General features: G+C 36.1%; 1 protein-coding gene across 3 annotated transcripts in view; it reads left to right on the forward strand.

Annotated features, from left to right (window-relative positions):
* Positions 1-23,517, forward strand: part of Cnot4 (CCR4-NOT transcription complex subunit 4) — a 99,697-nt gene that overhangs the window by 57,712 nt on the left and 18,468 nt on the right. For 2 of the 3 annotated variants that reach the window (XM_034519130.2, XM_034519132.2), the window contains exons 8-10: positions 8,066-8,123; positions 10,928-11,177; positions 12,237-12,734. In XM_034519130.2, the coding sequence (XP_034375021.1) occupies positions 8,066-8,123; positions 10,928-11,177; positions 12,237-12,734 (806 nt within the window). Of the gene's footprint in view, positions 1-8,065; positions 8,124-10,927; positions 11,178-12,236; positions 12,735-17,497; positions 19,254-23,517 lie in introns of those variants that run through there. The other variant, XM_034519134.2, reaches the window with a different exon arrangement.

Here is a 23,517-nt window from a genome sequence, read left to right on the forward strand (position 1 = left end):
ACTCACTATGTAGACCAGGCTGGCCTCTGTCTTTTGAGTTCTGGAATTAAAGGCATGTACTACAGGCATGGCTAAATTTGAGTTTCTCTTCCTCATTGCTCCCTGCTGACACTTCATCTTCTTGATGCCTTCACTTTGGCTCTTATTTATAGACTACCCTGAGCCCGGGGGACACCTTTCACGTTGAAAGGAAATCAGAGATCTGGGTGCAGTGCTCACATCTCTAATCCTAGCAGGCTGATGCAGGAGGGTTACAAGTTTGAAGTCACAGACTGGGCTACATAAGAAGTTCTTGGCCTTCTCAGGTGTGTACGAAATAAGAACCCTGTGTTGGGTAGGGCAAAAGAAAACCAAGGAGACTCAGAGACTGAACACTCTTGCCACCCAGTTTAAGGTTTCTCCCTGACATAATAAAGGAGAAAACATAAAAGAGAAAGTGGTAGTTATCTGAAGTGTGTGTGCTTGGGTTACAAGTATGCATGGCTGTTTAGTCTAGGGAAGCAATGGTGTTATATCCTGTGAGAATATCACATAGAGTGTTACCCCTGGGAAAAGTAGTCTTCCTGTCTTCTACATCTAATGTGGTTTGGGTGGTAGATACTGAGTGAGTGTTGAGACAGATTTATCATTCTTAGTGCAATGTCCCATGCTGAGTTTTGGTGATCTTCATATCTTAAACTGTACTTTGATATAGGTTGTCAGAAAAGTATATAGCTAAATAATAATTCTGGAATTTTACTGTGTCCTAAATATTCTCTAAGTGATGTTTTAATGTTTAGCTTTAAATAGTAGAATCTGGTATCTGGTAAAATAACCAGCTTTCAAATGTATCAATAAGAATTACATGGATTTTTGTTAGAATCTTTCTTCAAACATATTCTTATGTTTAGAATTTAAAGGCAGATGTCTTTGCCTTTTGCTGCTGAATATTATTTAACTATTAAGGACTATTTAAATGTGAATGTTTATTTTTATACTCTTACACATACTAGAGATACATGTATATAGAGATGTAAGTAGAACTCAGCATAAAACATAAAGTTACTGTATTTAATAATGTGAGGTTTGTTTACCTTGAAGTTAGGAATAGAAGCTAAATCCAATCCTATCTTTTGGTGTGAACAAACTGATCCTCTCCTTTGATAATTTGTACTGCTCTTTCTAGATGATAAATCATATGCTATTGCTCAGTACTGCTTCTGGGATGCTTGATAAAGAAATGAGATTATTGTAGTAAACATTTCTGATATACTCAGCATTTATATACATCATTGTTCTTATTAAAAATAGTTTTTCTGTATGATTACATTGATGAGAAGTGATGGAATGCAATTGCTGAGAACAGAAAACAAGGAAGCCATGTGGTTGTAATGCATAAGGATGGGTATTTGAGACTTTCGTGTAGATTGAGACATTATCTGTGCAACAATTGAAGATTATAAAAGGAATGGTACCTGGCTGGGTTACTGTGCTTCGGACACTGAGTAGGCCTGGTGATAAGAGTCACAGTGTATCACATTGTGATAAGAGTCATTGTGATCATGGCTTGACGTGGCTCACACAGTCCTTTGTGGGAAAATGAAGATGTGAAGTTCAGACTGAAGCGAAAAGGAAGATGTAAATAAAATTTTGATGTGCTTATTTAATCTTCATGCTCATGTGTGGCAGATATTGTGGTTATTATTGCAGATAAGAAAACTAACTTTGGGTTAAGTGTTAACAAGTATTCCACACAGTTGTGCTGTAGAATCAAGATTCTAACCCACATCCTCGTCACTTTAAGACTAGACTCATCTTACTTGGCCTTCATTTAAAAGGTTTAAACTATGCCAAAATTTAAAAGAGAAATTTCTAGAAAAGAGTTTAATGTTAGTCACATTAGTTTTATAAGTGAAACCATGTCACAACCATATGTATTTTGACTGAAAATCTCTTGAGGCGTATTAGAGTTGTAGTTTCCAAAGAATTGATAGTGTTTTAAGCTTCCTCCAACCACAGATAGAGGGCGATAGTATATTATCTCTTAAAGGTATTGAAAGGAAAACTTCTATAGGGAATCTTATCAGTTTTTATTCCTTGGAGAGAAAGTGTATATTGTTACCATTACCACCACCATAGTTACTGTCATCTTTTTGTGGTGCTTTGGAACAAATCCAGGGCCTTATGTGTGCTAGGCAAACACTTCACTACTGACCCTTTTCTTACCAAAAATTGTGTGCTCTCACAGATAGGAGCCATCTGAATGCCTTACTAATAGGTTAGAGTGGGAGAATTAGTGCATTACTCCTGTCTTCTGAATCCCATGGTTACTTGGTACCTCTAAGACTCAAGAAAAAAAGGTATAGTTTGTCAAAAATGTACAAGATGCTCTCAAGCAAAGCTTGTTAAAGCGTGAATGTGAACTCCAAAATTGTATGCAAAAATGTACATGTCCATTGCTTTTCTATGGAGGCTTTGCTGTGCTGCCAGTAGAAGGCTAGAGGTAAGTGGTAGAAGACAGGGACAGAGGCTCAGAGTGAGCACCGGAGCCACAAAAGCTGCCTGCATTGTATGCGTCTCCCAAAAGATTGTCTTCTTTTATTGCACACAAATGACTTATAATCTCCATTTTTATTTTTGCATAAAACCCAGAATTATTTATTAATTAAATGGGTGACACTCTGCCAAGTGTGGCTACTTGACATTAAAGTTGGCCAATTGCTTGGGGTTTGGTTTTCTGTTTTGGATTCTGTCTTTAGTTTCTGTCAGTTCCTATTCTGTTCTGACTTATATGTAGTCACTGCACATGTGCATGAATGGTGGGGAGCTACTAAGTGACCTAGGGGATCTTACTCCTCTTGAGTTCACTGCAGTTAAAAGAAAATTATTAGAGCCACCGATTTAAAGGATTTATTTAGAAAGTTAGAGGAAATTTGGGGGTAATTGCCCCCACCTCTACTTCAAAGTAACTATTGTCAGAGACTCAGTGGTAAAAGGAGGCTGTTTATGATGATCTTGCAAGGTGGGACACGAACTCAAAGTGACAGGCAGGCTAATTAGCCACTCCCATTAGAAACAAAATGGTCGGTAGCATCAGTATCCTCCTCCTCAGTCCTTCCCCCTCCTCTTCTTCTTCCTCTTCCTCCTGTTGTTTTTTGTTTTTGTTTTTTTGGAGACAGGGTTTCAGACATGTTTTCTCTATATAGCTCTGGCTGTCCTGGAACTCACTGTGTAGACCAGACTATCCTCAAACTCAGAGATCCACCTGCCTCTGCCTCTGCCTCTGCCTCTCTAGTGCTTTCGCCATCACTTCCTGGGGAAACAATCATTCTTACATCCCTAGTGAGGGTTCCTTTCCTTCTTCATCATTTGCAGAATCTTCAGGGAGGTTTCTTTATGTTGCCTGATTTTTATTACCCACTCCCTTCAATACATATGCTTAGTCTTATAGCAATCTATGGCCTGTATTTTTCCATCCTGATATTATTAAACTTTAGGTTTTAGTGAAAGGTAGCTATAAGTCCTAGACAAACAGGGACATACTGTTTGGAACCCCTGCTTATCTGTACCTTAATCCTATTTGAGGTACTTTTTTATTAAAAATATCATTATATTCTTGTTTCTCAATTAATGAATAATGTAGGCATAAATTGTTTGCAACCTACTTTTAATAAACCCCTCCTCTTGTCCATCAGAGGTAGTGAAAGAGAAAAGTTATTAGGATATGGGGGAAGTGGACCTTTTTAGTAATAGTTTTTTGGAGGTTAGCTTGAGCTTCTTTGACAGCAGTTCAGTCCCATATCAGACACCAAATATGATTTAGTAGCTGCAGACCAGTCAGTCCTCTCAGCAGGCAGACACCAGGCACGATCCAGCAACTGTGGTTCAATCCTGAGGAAACTGCAAGGCTCACTAACTGGCCTGAGGCGAGGCCTTGGAAGCAGCAAGCTGCCATAGCAATCTCACAGGCAGTTCTTTGGTGAGTTTCTGTCGAGTTTCTCTCTGGTGTCACCACAAGTGGAGATAAACAATGCTATGTAAGGCGAACCTATACATGCATCTTCTAAGTGAAGAATAGCAGGCAGAGCAAACCAAACCAAGCTCTCTGCCCATCTCCTGCTGTCTGTGGGGTCATATTTATACTCCTTCATCATGGGTCCTTTCATCTGTGTGCCCCAGAAAAATATCATTTGACATAACTGACTTTCCAAACAAACTAGAAGTTTCTACTTCAGAATAAGGAAAGGGATGGTTGAAGACAGGGCACTGAGGGACTGGGGAAATAGCTCAGCAGATACTTGTTACAAAAGCATGAAGACCAGAGTTCAAATCTTCAGCACACCTGTAACCTTAGTGCTGGCGGTAGGGGAGTAAACAGCTCTGAATTTTATGCAAAAATAAAAATAGAGATTGTAAATCATTTGTGCACAATAGAAGGGGAATGTCTTTCTGGAAATCCATAAAATGCTTTCTCCACACCAGCCTAGCTTCTGATTCTTGAGAAGTGGAGAGTGATAGAGCAGGTGATAAGCAGGTCACAGGAGGTCCTTCTTTGGCCTCCATTTGTGCACATGGGAGCACACACAGAGGTGTATACACCACACAGAAATACAGAAATACCAGTTCTGTAAAAAGATAAGCTTCTTCGGTTCCTTATTTTCTAGAAGAGAAGGTACATCCAGAAAACCGTTGTGTATAAGTCAACTTAAATTTGTCTTTTTGAAAGTTAAAACCTCATTACAGAGATACAAGATTAAAAAAAAATAAAAATAAAGGCTTCACCAGGAAGGTTTGCCACATCTTTCATTGTCTTTCAACTTCAGAATTAAGAATAATTCTTAGCCAAGTGAGGTGGTACACACCTATAATCCCAGCACTTGGGAGGCAGACTGGTGGATCTTTGTGAGTTCAAGACCAGCTTGGAAAGCCAAGGCTATGTAAGAGAGAGACTCTGTCTGAAAGAAAACAAAAAGAAAAGAAAAATTGTTTGCTCCTACCGGTTGTTATTAAGGCATTTACCTTCATTTTATGTTAAGTAGCTCTAGGGATTATGAGAAAGCCAGTTGAAGCATGTGCCAGCTACAAGCACTTCAGGTTTGCTGGGCATTTATTTTCTTGTATGTAAAGAGCTAATTGTACCACTTCCAAGTTGGCCGTATTTTAATAGCATAGTAGTAGGTTAAATGTTGATGTGTATTTGAAGCCTATACAAAATTAAAATGTATTCTATAATGCAAGTTTTGCATGTTATTAATTTAAATATATCTTTTGTGGTATCAAACATTTAAATATCTCCCAAGTTTTTTTTTAAGACTTTGGTAAACATGAAAAAATTAAAATGAATTTAACTAAATTTATCTAAAGAAGAGAATCTATTCATTTGGTAACAGTATATGTACATTTGTATATACAGCAACATGCCATTGAAATTTGGAATTGCTTATATTATATATAATATTATATTGGCATTTTTATTTATTTAAATTTATGTTCAGAATGTAACTAAAATAAACTATGACTGTTTTGAATTTAATAATTTAACAAGGGAACAACGCCATCAACTTTTTTTCTGTCCCATTTTCAGTCCCTGCATGAATTTTTCTTTGGTCCTTCTACTGTGTAATTGTCATATGTTAAAAAAAATTTTTTTAAGCCTCCATGAAACTATTTTTTGGTTGGTTGTTATTGTCACTAAGGAAGAAAGGGATGTGAAAATCTAAGCATTGACTTTTGAGAAAAGTTAGGAGAGAACAAAATTTGTCTATTTTAATATTCCACCAGAGGCCAGTTATGTGATTTACTCTGCTTGTCTACAGATAGTTTTGAGGTAGGGGTTCTGTATCTTTAAAATAAAATACTGAAATTTGACTTTGACTCCTTTTAGTTGTAAAATGTAGTAACTTGAGAGACTTAGGAGACGTGACACCTTTTCACTGTGTCCCTTCTTTCCATTCCCTCTGTTGTTGGATCGTCATTAAGCAGTCATCCTAGTTTGCCTTCTGACTCTGGAATCAACACCATGAGCAGAAGTTTGCAACTTGAGGAAAGGGCTTACTTCAGCTTTTGACTTCCCATTCATCACAACCATGGAGAAATGCTGTTCATAGCTTACTTAGCTTGCTATTTTATACAACCCAAGACCATCTGTCCAGGAGTGGTATCAGCTACAATGGGCTGGGCCCTTCTACATCAATAATAATAATAATAATAATAATAATAATAATAATAATAATAATGATGATAATAATAATGATGATGATAATAATAATAATAATAATAATATCATCTTCCACATCATTAATAATAATAACAATAACAACAACAACAGCTCTATAGACTTCCTACAGCTGAGGTATTTTCTCAGCTGAGGTTCCCCTTCTTAGATGACCCTAGCTTCTGTCAAGTTGACTGAAAGCTGACTAGCAGGCCAGGTGTTTGAATTTATCCTAATAGAAGCAGAATCTCTATAAATAATGATGGGATATTGTTTATGCTCTGAATAAATAGAATAGACACACACTTATATATTTAGCTTTTGAAGAGTTCCCCAGCACTTGATTTCAACTTAAATTTTAAATTAACTTCGAATTAATTTAAAGATATTTATTCTTGGGATAGAAATATTAGCAAAACTTTTTATGAAAATGTGTTTATAAATTTTATCTATAGGGACGTATACATACTTTTCTGGAAATTGTATTTACTTGTATGTGTTTGTGCATATGAGTACATGCATGGTAGAAAGAGAACTGACTCCACAAGTTGTCATTTGTCATCCATGTGCTCGCACAAGTACACACACACACACAAATAAATGGTAAAAAATGTTAAATATTGTTTATTTCTAGAAGGTCTCTTGCTTCTGGCCTCTGCCTCCTTTTTTGTCGTTTATTAAAAACCATGCTTTTGTTTGTTTGAACTAATTTTCTATTATATGACCTGTTATTCCTACCTTTAATACTCTTCTTCCATTTCTTCTCTTAGTGTATAAACTTTTTAAACATTGTGTGTAAACAATTTGATAACTGACCCTAGTAGACAGTTTATCAGAGTCCAGTGAATCTAGCAGCATCTCTGAAGAAGAGACACTGGGATTCAGATTGGACACTTGCCCTTAAGTTTGCTTAGAGCAGTTAATTGTGCTGTTTGACAAGTGACTATGTAGGGAATAAAGTAATTTTAAAGAAATCTGAAATCTTAATTTGCTTCTTTATTTCTTTGGAGACATCTGGGTAGTAATACTTTTGTTTATGTTCTGAATTAAGTGGAATTAGTTCTAGAAGTTATATAATTAGGTTAGTGTTATAGTAGAGATTTTTGTCTTTGAATGAGACATATTAAAATGGACTTTAATTTACAATTTCTGTCTTAACCATTGTACTATATTTTTTCTATATGAAGATAAATGTTAATGTTTTGTCAAATCAATGTTTTTATTAAAATATATATTGTTTATCTTGCTTGTGTATGTGTAATATGCATACTTGCATTCTGTTCTAGAGGCAGGATTAATATACATAGACATATTAAAAGCAATGTATGGATTCTAAAAGCCTATACAGAGAGAGCATTTCCATACTTTTTGTCCTCTGTCAAACAGAGAAAAATAAGTTAGTTAGTGTTTCAAAAACTATAGTGGATGTTTTTATTGCATGCACAAAACTGAATGATGAATGAAGATTTACTACTAATTGGAGTAGTGTCTAGTTTGGTCTTTGGAGTACTGGGGATTGGACCCAGGCCTTTTCACATACTAGGCAAGTGCTGTCCTACCCAACTGTATGCCCAGCCTACCATCAGAACAGTTTTAAACAGCTCTTCTTGTCCTCTCCCCTCCCCGGGAGTCATTTATTTCAGCCATAGTTTTGAAAACTATATTAGAGTATGAGTTTCTCCTGGGGTAGAGAAGGTTGAGACCTTCCTTTTTATTTTTGAACCCTTCACATCTTATATAAGATGTTGCATCATAGTATCTCAAAAACATTAAGATGACAAAGTATTTATTTTTACTTTGGGGAGATTTTTGTTTTTAAATTATTCTAGAGTGATTTACTCTTCCTTTTACTTAGTTTGTTTTCTTTTGCAGCCCCATTGACAAACCTTCAGATTCTCTCAGTATAGGGAATGGTGATAATTCCCAACAGGTAAGATTTCGATAAAATGTCTTTTCATTTATTAGCTATACCCTAAAAACAGAATGCTCTATGCAAAGCAAATTTTCCAAATTGAGAAATACTTTAAATACTATACAGTTTAAAAACACCTTGATGGAGTGATTTCTTAAAAGTATTATAGTTAGCTTCTTTTCTGTATACAGTGTATAGTATATAAGTTAAGTTAGTCCTTTTTTTTCTTTTTTTCTTTTTCTTCGAATTATTTATTTTATGTACTTGAATACATTGTAGCTGTCTTCAGACCCACCAGACAAGGGCATCAGATCCCATTGCAGATGGTTGGTTATAAGCCACCATGTGGTTGCTGGGAATTGAACTCAGGACCTCTGGAAGAGCAGTCAGTGCTCTTAACTGCTAAGCCATCTCTCCAGCCTCCAAGTTAGCCCTTTCTTAATAAGTCAGAATTCCATTGATAACTGCATAGTGTTGCCCAGTATCAAACTGTACCACTGTCTGTCAAGTCTGCTACAGTTTCTGGTTGTTTTGTTTTCATAAAAATGGTTCCAGCTAGTGTGCCTTCTGAGTTCTTGCTTTGGAGTTATTTTGTGGGATATATTCACTAGCAGTAAGTCTCGAGTGGAGTTCAGGTAACAACTTACCAGAGTCAGAGCTCTCCTTCCACCTAAGTCTTGCGAGTCAAACTCAGGATGGAAGGCAAATATTTTTACCTGCTGAAGCATCTTTCTGGCCCCACCCACCCTAATTTTTTAGTTTATTTTTTGCAGTGGGGTTTTTAACTGAACCTGGGAGCCTACTAGCCAGCTAAGTCCTTGGGTTTCAGCATGTCTTGCCCTCCCTAGCACTGTGTTATGGACAGGTGCTTCCACACCTGGTTTTTCTATGCGAGCACTGAAGATTCAGGTTCTCATGTTTGTACAGTAGGCACTTCATCTACTGAGCCATCTCTCTGAGCCTCCACATTTCTTTTTATATTGGTAAAATATATATATATATATATATATATATATATATATATATATATATATATATATATATATAATCTCTTGTATAAAGAATGGCCAATTTTCTACAGTGGAGGTGAAACTGATAGAAATAAGATACAATATTTTTCCAAATGTTTTACTCACAAATTCTGTAAAATAACTTAAAAATCTGTGCCTTTCTATCTTTTCAGTTGACTTTTTTTTTAATGAGTTAAAAGTTGTTGAGGCTAGAGAGATGACTCAGTTGTTAAAAGCACTTGTTGCTTTTGCAGAGGACCCAGGTTCGATACCTAGTACTATGTGATGGCTCATGACCATTGTACCATTACTTCCAGAGGATCCAATACTCTTTTGACCTCTTATGACCACCAGACACACATGTGTTGCATATACTAACACAGGCAAAAATTCATACACATAAAGTAATGTAAATCTCAAAAACATTTTTTGGTTAAAAAAACAAGTTAAAAGTAGTTGCAAAGATGTAAATTTTAGCATGTAATTAGTGTTTGTATTTTTTTCTCTCTCTTTTTTTATTTTTAGATGGCCTTATTTACAAGCTGGCTTTATATTTGTTATGTATTGATGCAGGCCTTGAGCTCCTGATTTTCTTGCCTCCACCTTCCAAGGGCTGGGCTTACATACATGTATAATCATGCTGAATAGTTTTTTTTCAGCCAAAGTAATATATTTTCAGATATATCTAAGAACACAACAATATTTGGTACCCATCATCATATTTTGATCACATCATATTTTGATACCAGATTTAGAAAATTTTATATTAGAAAATACTTCAGCAGTTAGAAACATTACTTTTCTTTTTGAAATATAATATACCTGTTTCTGTTGCTATCACTAAGTTGTATCTTAATGCATTGTACTTTTCATACATAAAAGTAAGGCTCGTAAGGCCTCAGTTTTTACCCCAGGTACTTACATAAAAGCTGAGTACAGCAGCGTATGGCTATAAACCTACCATTTGATTAAGAAGTCAATTGTTGAAAACAGCTTATACTGGAGTCTACCTAAAATCAGTTTTCATGTCTTCCTCCGTGAACGCTAGTGACATTAAATAAATGTTCAGTAACCTCAGTCAGCTTTTGTTTTCCCAAGGCATTGTGTATAAATAGTACACAGATAGAGGAGGTCTATTACTGTCCCTCAGACCATGGAATTAAGTACCTCAGAATCACAGAAAAATTCGTCCTTATTATAAGCACAGGGTTTTCTTTTGTCCTTTTTGTTTGGTTGGTTAATTGGTTGTTGCTTTTTGTTTTTGATGCTGGGGACTGAACACAAGGTATTATCCATGGCTGTACTCCTAGCCTTCAGAATTATTATTTAATGATTGTTTGAGAAAACCTTGATTAGATTTTCCTTTATTTTGGTTAAAAACTAAAATACTTAGAATCATCTAATTTGCCAAACCTGGTAGTCCTTGGAGTCAGTCACTCTTTTAGTATCACTGTGAGAAGTCCCTGGTCATTTGTCTTCACCCCTGGAGGTCTCACTCTTGAGCACTTGCTGTGTAATGAAATCCTAGACAGCAAAAATCTGGAGGTAGGGTTGGAGAGTTGGAAATTACTAGAAATAAAATTGTAAAAGAATATGAGACCACTTAGTCTTTGCAGACACACATTTCTTAAGTACATGTATAAATTAATGAACTGTTTGCTTTTCTGAAATTCCATACTTTGATTAAGAAATCAGTTGTTCTTGTTTGAAGACCACTATTTGAAACCATATTTTGCAAATGTTTTAAATTGTGGTTTATTAAGATATAAACTTATATCAAATTCTTCCCTTTTTTTTTTTTTTTAAATTTAGATATCTAACAGTGACACGCCTTCACCACCACCTGGTTTATCAAAATCCAATCCTGTCATCCCCATCAGTTCATCCAATCACAGTGCAAGGTCTCCTTTTGAAGGGGCAGTAACAGAGTCACAGTCATTATTCTCAGACAATTTTCGCCACCCCAACCCTATACCAAGTGGGCTTCCTCCTTTTCCCAGCTCTCCACAGACACCCAGTGATTGGCCTACAGCTCCAGAACCACAGAGCCTCTTCACATCAGGTACGCAGCAACCTAGAAATCAAGTGAAGTCTCACTGCTCTGGCTGGGCTTAGTGGCACATGCCTGTAGTCTCAGGAGAGGTGGGTGGATCTAGCTTCATATGCAGAGGGAGTGCCAGGACAGCCAGAGGTCCACAGAGAAACCCTATCTCAAAAAACAAAATCCAAAATGAAAAAAAAAACAAAAGGATTATTGATCTGAGAAAAACTGAAAACTTAACTTTTAAAGTCAGATTTATGTTTATGTAATCAAGTTTAAGGTCTTCTTTCTAATTGACAAATAAGTAATTTCTTTAGTAATAAAAACTAAATTTTGCTCCATTCTAGTTATTTTAAATTTTTTGCCATGGTTTATATTTGTATGACAGTTATGCATTTACCTTTTGGAAATTATATTTTAACTAATATCCAAAGCACAATGTCAGCCACATTCAGGAACTTTGGTGTCTTTTTACTACATCACATTCAGATGAAACTAGAATAAAGAAAGATGTGAGAGTGGTTTACGTTCTCTTCATTGAAGAGGTGTGACTTTCCATCTTTGTCTTGCTGGTTTCAGAGGTGCCAGCCTCTTGTGCAGTGAATGGCCAAGCAGAGCATTTGGGATTAGAAAGCGGAGAGCGCGCCACCTCTCTTTTCACTCGTTTACATGTTCTTATTAGTCTGAAAGATGGCATAAATTCATATCTTCAGTAGCACCTGTGACAGACAATAAAAACATGTAATCAGATTTTTAGTTAGTTTGCCTTAGTATATAAGAATGAACCTTACCAGCTTTTAGACTAGACTACTTTATTTAACTATGAATGGTTGGATGTAATCTGGGTGGGGTGGGGGGTGAGGGGATATCCTTCTCATCAGGACGATCAATCTATATCATTCATTGAACTTTATTTACCAGTGAAACACTACTAGAGATTTTTGAGGTCCTCTGGAACTAGTGATCTTGCATAGTTTTTGCATGTTTGTTTTTCTGTTGTAAAGTAGTATGTTTAACATACATTGTATAGATAGACTATTTATTTATTTTATATTTATTACTATTTTTTCTTCCCAACAGAAACAATCCCAGTATCATCATCTACAGACTGGCAAGCAGCATTCGGCTTTGGTTCTTCTAAACAACCAGAGGATGACTTGGGGTTTGATCCCTTTGATGTCACTCGAAAAGCCTTAGCAGACCTGATTGAGAAGGAACTTTCCGTCCAAGATCAACCTTCCCTTTCTCCCACGTCTCTTCAGAACTCCTCCTCACACACTACAACCGCCAAAGGTCCAGGCTCTGGATTCCTGCATTCTGCTGCACCTACAAATGCCAACTCTCTTAATAGTACCTTTTCAGTCTTGCCACAGAGGTTCCCTCAATTTCAGCAGCACCGAGCAGTTTATAATTCGTTCGGTTTTCCAGGCCAGGCAGCCCGCTATCCTTGGATGGCCTTTCCACGCAATAGCATCATGCACTTGAACCACACAGCAAACCCCACCTCAAATAGTAATTTCTTGGACTTGAATCTCCCGCCACAGCACAACACAGGTCTGGGAGGGATCCCCATAGCAGGTAGGTTCATTTAAAGCCTCTGAGAATGTGTGTATCATTCATGTCTTCAGGTTGCTGGGTGGTTAGGGAAGAGCTACTGGGTAACAAGACTATGCTATAGTCTTAGAAATTTCTATGAAAAACCTTACATCTTTAACCTAAATTTTTTTGATAGAATGAATGCCTTGTAATATGGAGCTTTATAAGGATGGTGGAGTATTATACCTACTTGTTTGGAAGCATTTTATTTAATAGGATGGTTACCAAACCTTCAGATAACATGTAAACACAAAAAAGGAAAGGAAAAAAAATGGGCTCGGAAATCATGGTATTATAAAGGCCAACCAGCACCATAATAAAAATAGCTTGTGTTATATTCTAAAAATAAAATGATTAAAATTATTTTTTTAGTCAAAATTAATGAGAGCATGAGGGATAAAGCCACTCTAACTGCTATAGCAATTATTTATTTTGACTGATACATACACGCACACACCAAAACCTGCCATATGTGTATATAGCTTAATATTTGAGAACTTCAATTATCAATGTTTTATAAGCCTATTATATGTCACAGACATACTTTCTGTGGAAAATTGTTTAGGAGAGATTTTACCCTGTTCGTTGGTTATGTTTTTATTTCTGGGAACAATAAATCAGGATAAATAAGGTAATACAAGTTTAATGCCAGATCACTTCTGGTTGTGTGATGCTATCTTGAAGGTTTCAGAGTTTTAGGGTTTTTAGATCTTATATAACATTTTTAAATGAAGTTTTGGAAAGAGTCTTTCTGGTTAACTGTTTTTATTTGATTTGGGCTTTAGAGATGATGTGATAAAGCGAGTTCCCTCCTGATTGTCTTCAAGTAGAACAGAATAGTTCTCAGCTGGTTGTGTACTTATATAATAATTTGGTTTTTTCCCCCCTTGTTGTGGCCTTAAAATGTGTCATGGCATAGTGTTATTACAGTAATATACTTTAACAGTAAGGTGTTCATGCTCTTGTTTTCAGCAAGTTTGATGAGTAGACGTAGACAGAACCATCAGTAGTCAGTGGCTATATTTCCTTAGGCCAGCAACATTTCATGTTTTAGATAAGTAGATAGATCTTTGTTGTTATGGATATAGTGGATTTTGGCAGGTGCAATATACTGGAGATGACCTGATGTAGTAATTTGCACATTTGGTGGGTTCATGATACTTGCTCATTGAATTATGAGGTCTTAGGGAATTACTAGGTCTTAGCGAATCCAGGGTAGCATTTTTCAGTCCGTTCTTTTTGACAGCCACTAAGTTTTCAATTTCTCCATGCCTTTTCCTTTTCTTCCATTCAACATAGCATACTAGAATGTAATTTTGTTTGTATTTGCTTTGTTTTAATAATTTAGAAAGAAGACATTTCAATTTTTAGTAATGTGCTTTCTAGCTGGTCTTAATATTTGTGCTTTCTAGCTGGTCTTAATATTAAAAGTTAAAAGCCCCCCCCTTAAATATGCCAAACATTAAAAAGTAAAGTAATGAGCCAATTATGGTTAACATTTCAATTCCTTTTTGCCACAGCAATGAACTAGGTCATATGAGGAATACAAAAGTATAAAATACAGATGCTATTTCAGGTAGTTGTTAGTATACTTGAAGAGTTAAAATGAAAGTCTTATGTGAAAGTGGCTAACTTTATGTGTGGTTCTGAAATTGGAGAGACAATGTAGTTAATCATTGTTGGGGAGAATTTTTTGAAGAAGTAGGAATTGTTCTGTAATGTGGTATTTTTAATTTGGGTTAGCAGCAAAAGAGAAAGGTCTTTTATGATGATTGAAACTTCCTGAATAAAGGCATAGAGACTGATACTGTGTGACATCACAGTAAGCAGAGTGTTTTCTAAAACAAGAGGTGCTGTTTAAATTGTAGGGATGAGACAGAGAAGATGAGGAGCTCTGATAGAGAAGACAGTGGGTACTTGATGTTGGACTTTTGATTGAGCCATACTTACTTGGTATCCTTGTTTGACTCACTATATGTCTGTTCTTCCCAGTTACTTAGCACCCAAGAACATTTCCAGATGTTTTATAAAATAGATATTTTTGAATATTAGTAATGAGCTATGTCTGGTTTGTTAAGTGTAGGCCTTTTTGTGATAGTTCTTCTGGAGTTTTCAGCTAAAATAGACACTATATTTTTAAATGTAGCATTAAATTATAGTTCTATCCTTTGTTTTTTCCTCCCTTTGACTATTTTCTACTACAGAGCATTGAAAACTTTTTTTCAGAGATGCTAAAAACAAAGTCACCAACTTTAATTCTGAGCCATTATTGTATTTAGTGTGGGGTGGGGAAAGTTATTCTAGATTTTCGATTTTTGACTGTGATCTTGCTTGGTATTTAAATGGTGACTTATAACTAAGTTTGTTAACAGATTATTTTTAAAGTACTGAAGGCTAGAGAAACTTAGTTTTAATTTACAAAAATATTTAAAATTGTTAGGAGTCACAGTAGAACTAATGTTTGACAGGTGTCTCAGAAAGTGAATGTGCTAATATAATAAGTCTTAGAATAGTTAGATAATTATAACTAGATGATTTCGGATTTTCAGTACCTATTATAAATGACAAAAGAAAAAAGTCTGAAAAACGGTATATATTTGTAATGCATCTAACTTGAAGCAATTTGCCTAGGAAGTATCTGTCTCTCTCAAGCTCAGATGTATTTGAATTGGATAACTGGGAGGAACTCAACTATGCACCCTCTAGTCTTTATCATGGTGCCCTGTTCAGCAGAGCTGTTTATTAATGCTTCATTAGTGAAGACTACACACTGTGGGGCCTCCTAAAATATACTTAATTCAGACTAATTCTATCCTAGGAAAGAAAGGTCTACATACTTGCTCTTCAGCTGTATAGAGCAAAATAGGGTCCTGACCTGTAGGAGGAAATCAGAGGTGCAGCCATTATGTCACGCAGATACCACATCTGTTTACTATGTATTTGTATTTGAGTGTTTATTTTTGGTTCGTTTCTGCTAGTTCTAAAAGCACTGACATATCTGAGACCTTTCATGGCAGAACAGTTGCCAGAGGTGTGACAGAAAGCCAGCTTCCATTCCTTTGTCTCACAGAAAATAGTTTTGGGTTTTAATTGGTTATTTCCTTTAGCATTTAAGTATTTTAGCAGCTGCATCTGTGCTTGTGTATCTGGTTTGCTAAGTTGAGAAGATTTTTGAAATATTCCTGGTCAGGAATTTTGATTAGTAAGCAGGTAGAAAGGATTCATTTAGATATGTTTTATTATTGAAACCATGTGCCTTTGTTCTAAAAAGTGACTTGCTTTGTCTAGTTCCTTCATTTTAGGAATGCCAAAGCAAACCTAAACAAGGCATGTTTAGTTAGTAAGCTAGGGTCACAGCCCAGATCTCAAAATCAGTAACGGAAGTGTTTGCCTTGCCACACTGATGCTCTCCTTCACAATTGAAGACCACTGGTATGTGCTTCAACTTGGCTTTCTCCCAGTAGTAATTGACTTTTGCTCTCACATACTTGCAGATCTTTTTTTTAGGCCAGTAGTATTTCTTCATGAGACAAATTGGCCCGGCTTAGGCATATGACCTATAATAAACGAATGCAAAGAAAATAGAATGATACTTATTAACTTGAAAATCAGTCTCTTGCTTAGGTCCTTATTAGTATCAATATTCTTACCAAGTAATGGAGTTTAAATTTGCTTTGGCACAGTCTTCTTTTGCTGTGTACTTTGAGGGTTTAAGAGAGATTGTTAATTGAAATAACCTGTTCTATGGATTGAACGACTTTCTGCAGTTTGTCAGTTATGCTGTCTTTCCAAATGTAATTTTGCAGATTTATTTTTCAAAGAATTATTTGCTAAAATGTTTTTATTACATAATGCTGAAAATTATTTGGAAAACAAACATTAGTAAGTGTAAGTCTGAAAGCAGTGTTGTTTTAAGATATTATTCAAAAATATTTGAAATTGTTTAGGCTTTGGATTTTTCATATTTTTGTTAATTTAGATTTTACTTATCAGAGGGCATTTTTCTTTAAATTTTTTATTTTTATACTAACTTCATGTGACTGTTGAGTTTTGTGTCATGCGTAAAGTAAGTTACTTGTAGTGAAATAATTATCAATTATAATTAGGACTAGTCTCATTCATGTCTAGTTTTCTGACTAGAAGTAGTCATCTTACTTTTCAGTCAATTGGATCATTGTACTGTTAATATTTTACTGTTTCCTAATTACTTCAAATATACATAGTAAATTTCATATGCTACATATTAATTTTATTCATTAATATCTGTATCTAGTGTTTCATTTTTTCCTCATATGACTTATGTCTTTAAAACCTGAATTTATAATTTCCTCTTTTAAAATTATTTTTTCTCCTGTAAGTCAAGTCTGAATTTTTTTCCTCCCCAAACTAGTACTTAACTGCTAAGGACTATCTACGTAAGGGTCCAATTGGCTTGGAAAAGAATGGCTTTCCTGGTCTTCCTTTTTTTCTTTTTTCTTTTTCTTTCTTTTTTTGTTTATTTTTGGTTGTATATTTATAATTTAAATTTATTATATTTGATTTTACCTTAAAATAAGGGAGTGTTTAGAGCTTGCTTTTTAGGTACTTAATATTTTTAAATTCATGTCTTGTTTCACACCCAGATTCCAACCATTAAGCATGTATTTTAAATATGTATCAATATTCCAAATATTGAAATCATTTTTTAAAGGGACTGTTAACAAATCTAGTCACCCATAACTAGACCATGACTGACTTTTCCACAGGGGAAGAAGAGGTGAAGGTTTCGACCATGCCACTGTCAGCCTCTTCCCATTCATTACAACAAGGACAGCAGCCTACAAGTCTCCACACTACTGTGGCCTGACACCAGAACTGAGAGGAAAGGAGAGGATTAGACTCGGGGTGCTTGCATGGGCAACTGGATTTTTGCATGGTTCCTTTCTGACTTTGCATTTAATGTATACACCCAAAAGAGCCAATATAAACGTTCCTCATGCCGACAACTAGCGTGGACCTCGTAGTTGCTAAAGTATTTCTTCATTAGGCCTTTAACATAATTTAATAGCATAATAATTTTGCCATTGTTTCTCATGAGTGATACTATTTTTAACTCTTACAAATAAACTTAGAGTACTAATTAAGATCCCAGAGGAGATTAGCTAGACCTGTTCTTATTTTGACTCTCTTATTGGAAATATACAAAAGTAATGGTAGTTCTTTGTTTTTCGGTTTGTGAAAAAAATGGTAATATTCTAATCTACTCCTGAAAATTTTGAACATTAAGATAATGTCTATTGCATTCTTTGAATTCTTGAAAAGAAAGAATACATATAAAACAAAACTGGTGGTGTCATTTAATGCTCAGAAAGATGTTGTCAGCTGTTGTTTTTAGTTGCCTAGATTTATATCATATATTATGCATTACATGTATACAAACTGTTTTGTTCTTTCTCATTTGCACATTTGCACTTTTCTTTTTGAATGGTTGTTAATTATACATAGATGGTTAAAAGGTAATATTATGGCCTAAATGCAATATCATCTGATTTCTAATGCACTGCCTAGTATACCAGGAAATGCCTCAAAAACAGAATTTCAACTTGTAGTTGAGTTATTAGAAACTTGAACATGGGGTATAAACATCATATGTAAGTAGTAGCCATAGTAGTGTAACATTTTTACTGAACAAACAATAGTTCACTAGGATCTGTTTGGAAATTTCATTGTTAAATAATTGACATGTGATCAAAGTAACTGGCCAGAATAAGACTTAGAAGAAAGAAGCTGGGTGTCCTGCACAATGAGGCCATATACATTGTAATAGATGACCTTAGTGATCCGAGAGCAGTAGAGGACTTACTTCATAAGGCATAATGTAAAGTGATGCTTTCGATAATGCAAAACGTCTTTAAACAGTTTAGAAATGATAATAAAAAATAAAGTGAACTTAGTTCTGAGCAGTGGACAAAATCTGATTTAAAAAAACATTACCACAATTCACCTAAAAGCATTTGGAGGGAAAGAGAAAGCTAGACTTCTTGAGATTAAAAAAAAAAAAAAAAAAAAGTTTAAAAAGTATGCCTTAATTTGTTTAAAAAAAAAAAAAAAACATGAAAAGCGTACTGTGAAAACCAAAAAGAAAATAATACTACTAATAAAACATCTTATTTGAAGATGATGCTAATGTTATATAGCATTGGCATTTTTGGGTTGTTTTTTAATATAAAATATGGGAACTTCCTGTTACATATAACGAAATAAATGGCTTCATCCTGAGGTACAGTGGAGTAAAGTGGAAATTTATTCTTACTTTTTTTTTTTGAAAATTTGCTTGAGGGCACAAAGTTGACCATTTCTCTGCCCATCTAAGTTATGTTTTTAGAGTTCAGCATAAATAACAATTTCTAGCCTGCATTTAAAAGTGAATTTATAGCAACATTATAAGAAAACCACTGTCTTAGAAAATACCAGAACAGTACTGTATACTTATTAAAGTTCAGCCTTTTAATCAGACCTTAATTCAATGATGGGTTTCATTTGACTATGACAGGTGGGTGTCTGCTGTGTGTTCTGTGGGGCTCAGGCTTCCGGGCTCTGTTGCTGGCAGTGTGGCTCCTTGTGCTGGTGCTCCTGGACCTTAGCTTTCTCCAGCGTTCACTGGCTTCCTCTCTCACAAGCTCACAGAGGATGGCGGCTCCCACGCACTCACTGCTGTGTTAGGAGGAGGATGCTGAACAAAGCTTCTTTCCTTGTCTTTCTCTGTTCTTCTTCCTTCATAATTTGTCCAAAGTTTTTTCAGACTTGGTCATAGTCCCCAATCAGAGTCCTTCTGATGTACCATGAATTTGGGAAATGCTTTTTAGGCAATCAGAACTCAGCATTATAACATTCTTTATAGAGTGCTTAAAAACTTACTTTTAAGTCATTTTTTGTTGTTGTTTTTTTTTTTTATTTTTTTTTTATTTTTTATGTCTCAACCCCATAGGCCTCACTTTTTTGTTTAATGTGGTCTTTAGAAGTCTATAAAGTCATAATTTACACTAATGCATGGAAGAAATTATATAATACATAAAAGTACCATTTTATGTGATGGACAAATATTATTAAAATGGTGGGGAAAATGAGAAATTCTAAGAAACTTGAGGTTTGTCAGTATATTCTTGTATGATGCATCTTACACTGGGATACTTTTTAATTCAGATTTTACCTCTTTGGCCATTATAAAGTGACTAGGCTTTTCCTTAACACGGGGGCTTTTAACCTGGAGTCCGGAATCCTTCGAAGGTCCGTGTGAAGGGGTGGGTTTGTGCGCCTGTACATGTGTTTGTTGTTTTATTGATAAAGAGTTTGGTGGCATTCTCCCTCTCCAAGAGGTTTCACATGGCTAAGAAATGACTGCCTTGAAATGCCTTGAGACCCTGAAGGAAATAGAGTCCTGCCCTGACCTTTAGTTCTGGGATGTGAATTGCTCTCTTATTTTTTCAAAGATTTCAGTGGAGAATATTTTGATAAATAATGATTTTCTTCTCATTCTCTATTCATTTTCTTCAGGATGTTCTGTGGTACATTTTCCCCTTCATTTCAGCAAATCATTGATCAAGTACTAATGCTCTGTAAGGTGACCTGAGCTAGTTGAGGGACAGCAGTCCTGTGCAGGGTTATTTCACATTTCTTCTGTCAGGTCAGCCCTTGACCTGATCACAGCAGCCACAGTGGTCCAGACTCATCCCGTTTCTCAGCTCAGCCACTGCACTGGCAGTGGCCTCAAAGAGTGTTAAATACGGATACTTCAGCTCTAAAACATAAACTGATTTGGAGGTGGAGACTTAAAAAAAAAATAAAAACAAAACACTAGAAAGAGACATACTGATCATATTCTGTTTTATACATGTATGTGCTATTATCTCAGCCTCCTGGAAACTGAGTATATAATTGTATATTTCTTTGAAGTAACCAACATTAGTACATTTTTGTCTCTGCATACTTGTACTGACATAGTTTATTTGTATGATATTCCAAGTACCTTCAAAACTACCAGAACTTTCTTCTGCTCTGGCACAGGTTCATAGGGAGGTACTGCCAGAGAGGAATTGCTGCACAAAGCCCAGAGAAAGGAATGCATTATAGGAGCACTTGAAATCCCACAAAATTGAGTACTACTGTGTTGTTAGTAAGGTTTTAGATTTTCTTTTTTCTTCCTTTTTCTATCATGAAGTTTTCTCAACTCTGTTTAATTGGCATAAAAGATGAAAACATAATAATAATCTATATGTATATGATAGCCAAAGTCAGATATCTGCTGATAAACATCTGCTCTTAGTAAATGACTGTCCCTTGCTGAATGAACATTTGCTCTGCTTCCTGAGGTTGGAGAGTGGCTATGTCATGTGCAGGCATCCACACATTCATGTTTAATGAGCAGATCAGACATTGTCCTGATTTAAAAACAAAGCAAACAACAGGAGTTAGAAAAAGAGCTTGGATGATGATGATGATGATGATGATGATGATGGATATTTTTACTTTTGAGGATGAGTCACATTTAAATTAAAAGGGAAAAATGGTCCAGTGAGGGAGAACTGAGCCCCTGACCAAGACTGGAGAATAGACTTGACTGAGGTGCATGGCTCCAAGGAAGCTAAAGCCTTGACAGTTGGGAAGAAAAGTCTGCTGGGGTGGGTGCGGTAGGGTTTTGCCATGGTATAGCATTGTAAGAGAAGTAATTTGGGAAGGTATTTCATTGCACATAGGACAAATTAGGATCCAGCATGCCATTATTGGCCAGTGCAAAAAGATAGCTTGGACTAGAATGGTTTGGCTAGATCTCTACTGACCTTTGAAAACCCAGATTGCATTAAATGATCCAAAATAGCAGCTAGATTTTAAAAACACAGAACCAGGATCTTGTTGTTTGTCATTCATTGAGCACCAAACTGTTGCTTTGTGTGAAATCTAAAATTACTAACTCACAACATAGGTAACAGAAAGTACCTGGCCTCTTGGCTGCAGTGTTGTTGTTGCTGTTATTATTGTTGTTTTTATTATTACTATTATTATTCCAGCTGGCCTCAAACTCACTATATTGCTGAAGATGACTTTATTTCTGATCCTTCTACCTTCATCTTCTCAGTTCAGAATACTGGGATTTAGGCTTGTGTCACCATGCCCAGTTTTGTGTGATGCTGAACACTGACTCAGGGTTTCATGCTTTGCCAACTGAGAGCTATGTTTGTTTGTTTCTTTTTCTTTTTTTTTTTTTTTTTTCCCCGAGACAGGGTTTCTCTGTGTAGCCCTGGCTGTCCTGGAACTCACTCTGTAGACCAGGCTGGCCTCAAACTCAGAAATCCGCCTGCCTCTGCCTCACAAGCTCTGGGATTAAAGGCGTGTGCCACCACCGCCTGGCCGAGAGCTATGTCTTTAACCACTATTCCCATCTCCATTTTTAAAAAGACAACGTCATATGTATTCCAGGCTGGCCTTAAATTCACCACTTTCTATCTGCCTTAGCCTCTGGAGTGCTGGGTTTACAGCTCTGCCCCAAGATGCTCAGCTGAGGAAAGAAATGTGTGAGAAGAGGTTTCCTTTAGAGATGTGTGGTATATTTCCTAAAGAACTGTGTAAAGATAGGGCTCTACTTATAGATTTTCACATAGTTCTGTAATGTGTACTTTCTAAATGATCTTTGGCTTAACATAAAGCAAAGGTATGGAAAAGCAAACAATTAGGAGATTGATTTGAAGGTAAAGCAGATGAAAACAAAAATAAATTCAAGATTATGACATTAAAATGTCCCATCTAACCAGGTGTAGCGCTACACCCTTTTAATCCCAGCTCAGAGGCAGGTGGATCTCTGTGATGTCTAGGCCAGTCTGGTCTACATAGTGAGTTCCAGGACAGTCAACACTACATCATCTTGTAGTCAAGTCAGTAAGGCATTTTCTGCAAGCCTATGGTGTGAGTGATGTGGAAGGGCAGTCAGTGATACTAGATTTCATGACAGAGAACAGGATAGTGTTCAGTGGATGACAAATAAGGAGATTAGTGTGGTCGGTGTGATGACTCAGTGCCGATTGATGGACGAGAATCAGGAGAAGTAGTGGATTGTGTAGTTGGAAGAGCAACTGGCTTTTGTGACCCCTGTATGGTCTCCACCCTGTTTTCCTCTAGTCGTTCTTTTGAGAGTATGGAGTAGACCTGAACTGTTGAGAGCATGGTGTTGCCTGTAGAATCCCAAGCCTGGTTTTCTCTAAGTTGAAATGATCCAAAGGCAGACTTCCTGAGTTACAGGGGAAACATATGAGGGGAGGGCTGGGGAGGGCCCGGGAGAAGTCGGTGGCAAGATGAGTCAGGCTTGAGAAAGCTCAGTATGTGCAAAGGAGCTGTCATGTCAGGATCTGAAAGGCTTAGGGCCGAGTAGATATGGGACAAGATGAAGGGCCCATTGCAAAACCAGACGCCCGTTTCAGAAGCAAACTAGAAAGTCCCAGCATAGGATCTCTACTTAGGAAGGCAATAAGATATTTCACACAGCTGGATTCTTGACTATGATGAAATGTGACAGTTGTCACATGCTCCTAACATTAAAAGAAAGATTCTGCTTTATTTACATAGCAAGTTAAGAGCACAGCAGTGGAGTAGAGAGAACTTAACAGTTACCATAAAACACGATAAAAGTATTTTGGTAATTTTCCTCCAATGAGATTATACTGTATGAACAAATAAAATCTACAATTTGGGGGCCTAATATATTTTTGGCCTTTATAGTTTATATCAGGTGGATAAT

Source organism: Arvicanthis niloticus, chromosome 15 (assembly GCF_011762505.2).
Source record: "Arvicanthis niloticus isolate mArvNil1 chromosome 15, mArvNil1.pat.X, whole genome shotgun sequence".
Classification (NCBI taxonomy): Eukaryota; Metazoa; Chordata; class Mammalia; order Rodentia; family Muridae; genus Arvicanthis; species Arvicanthis niloticus.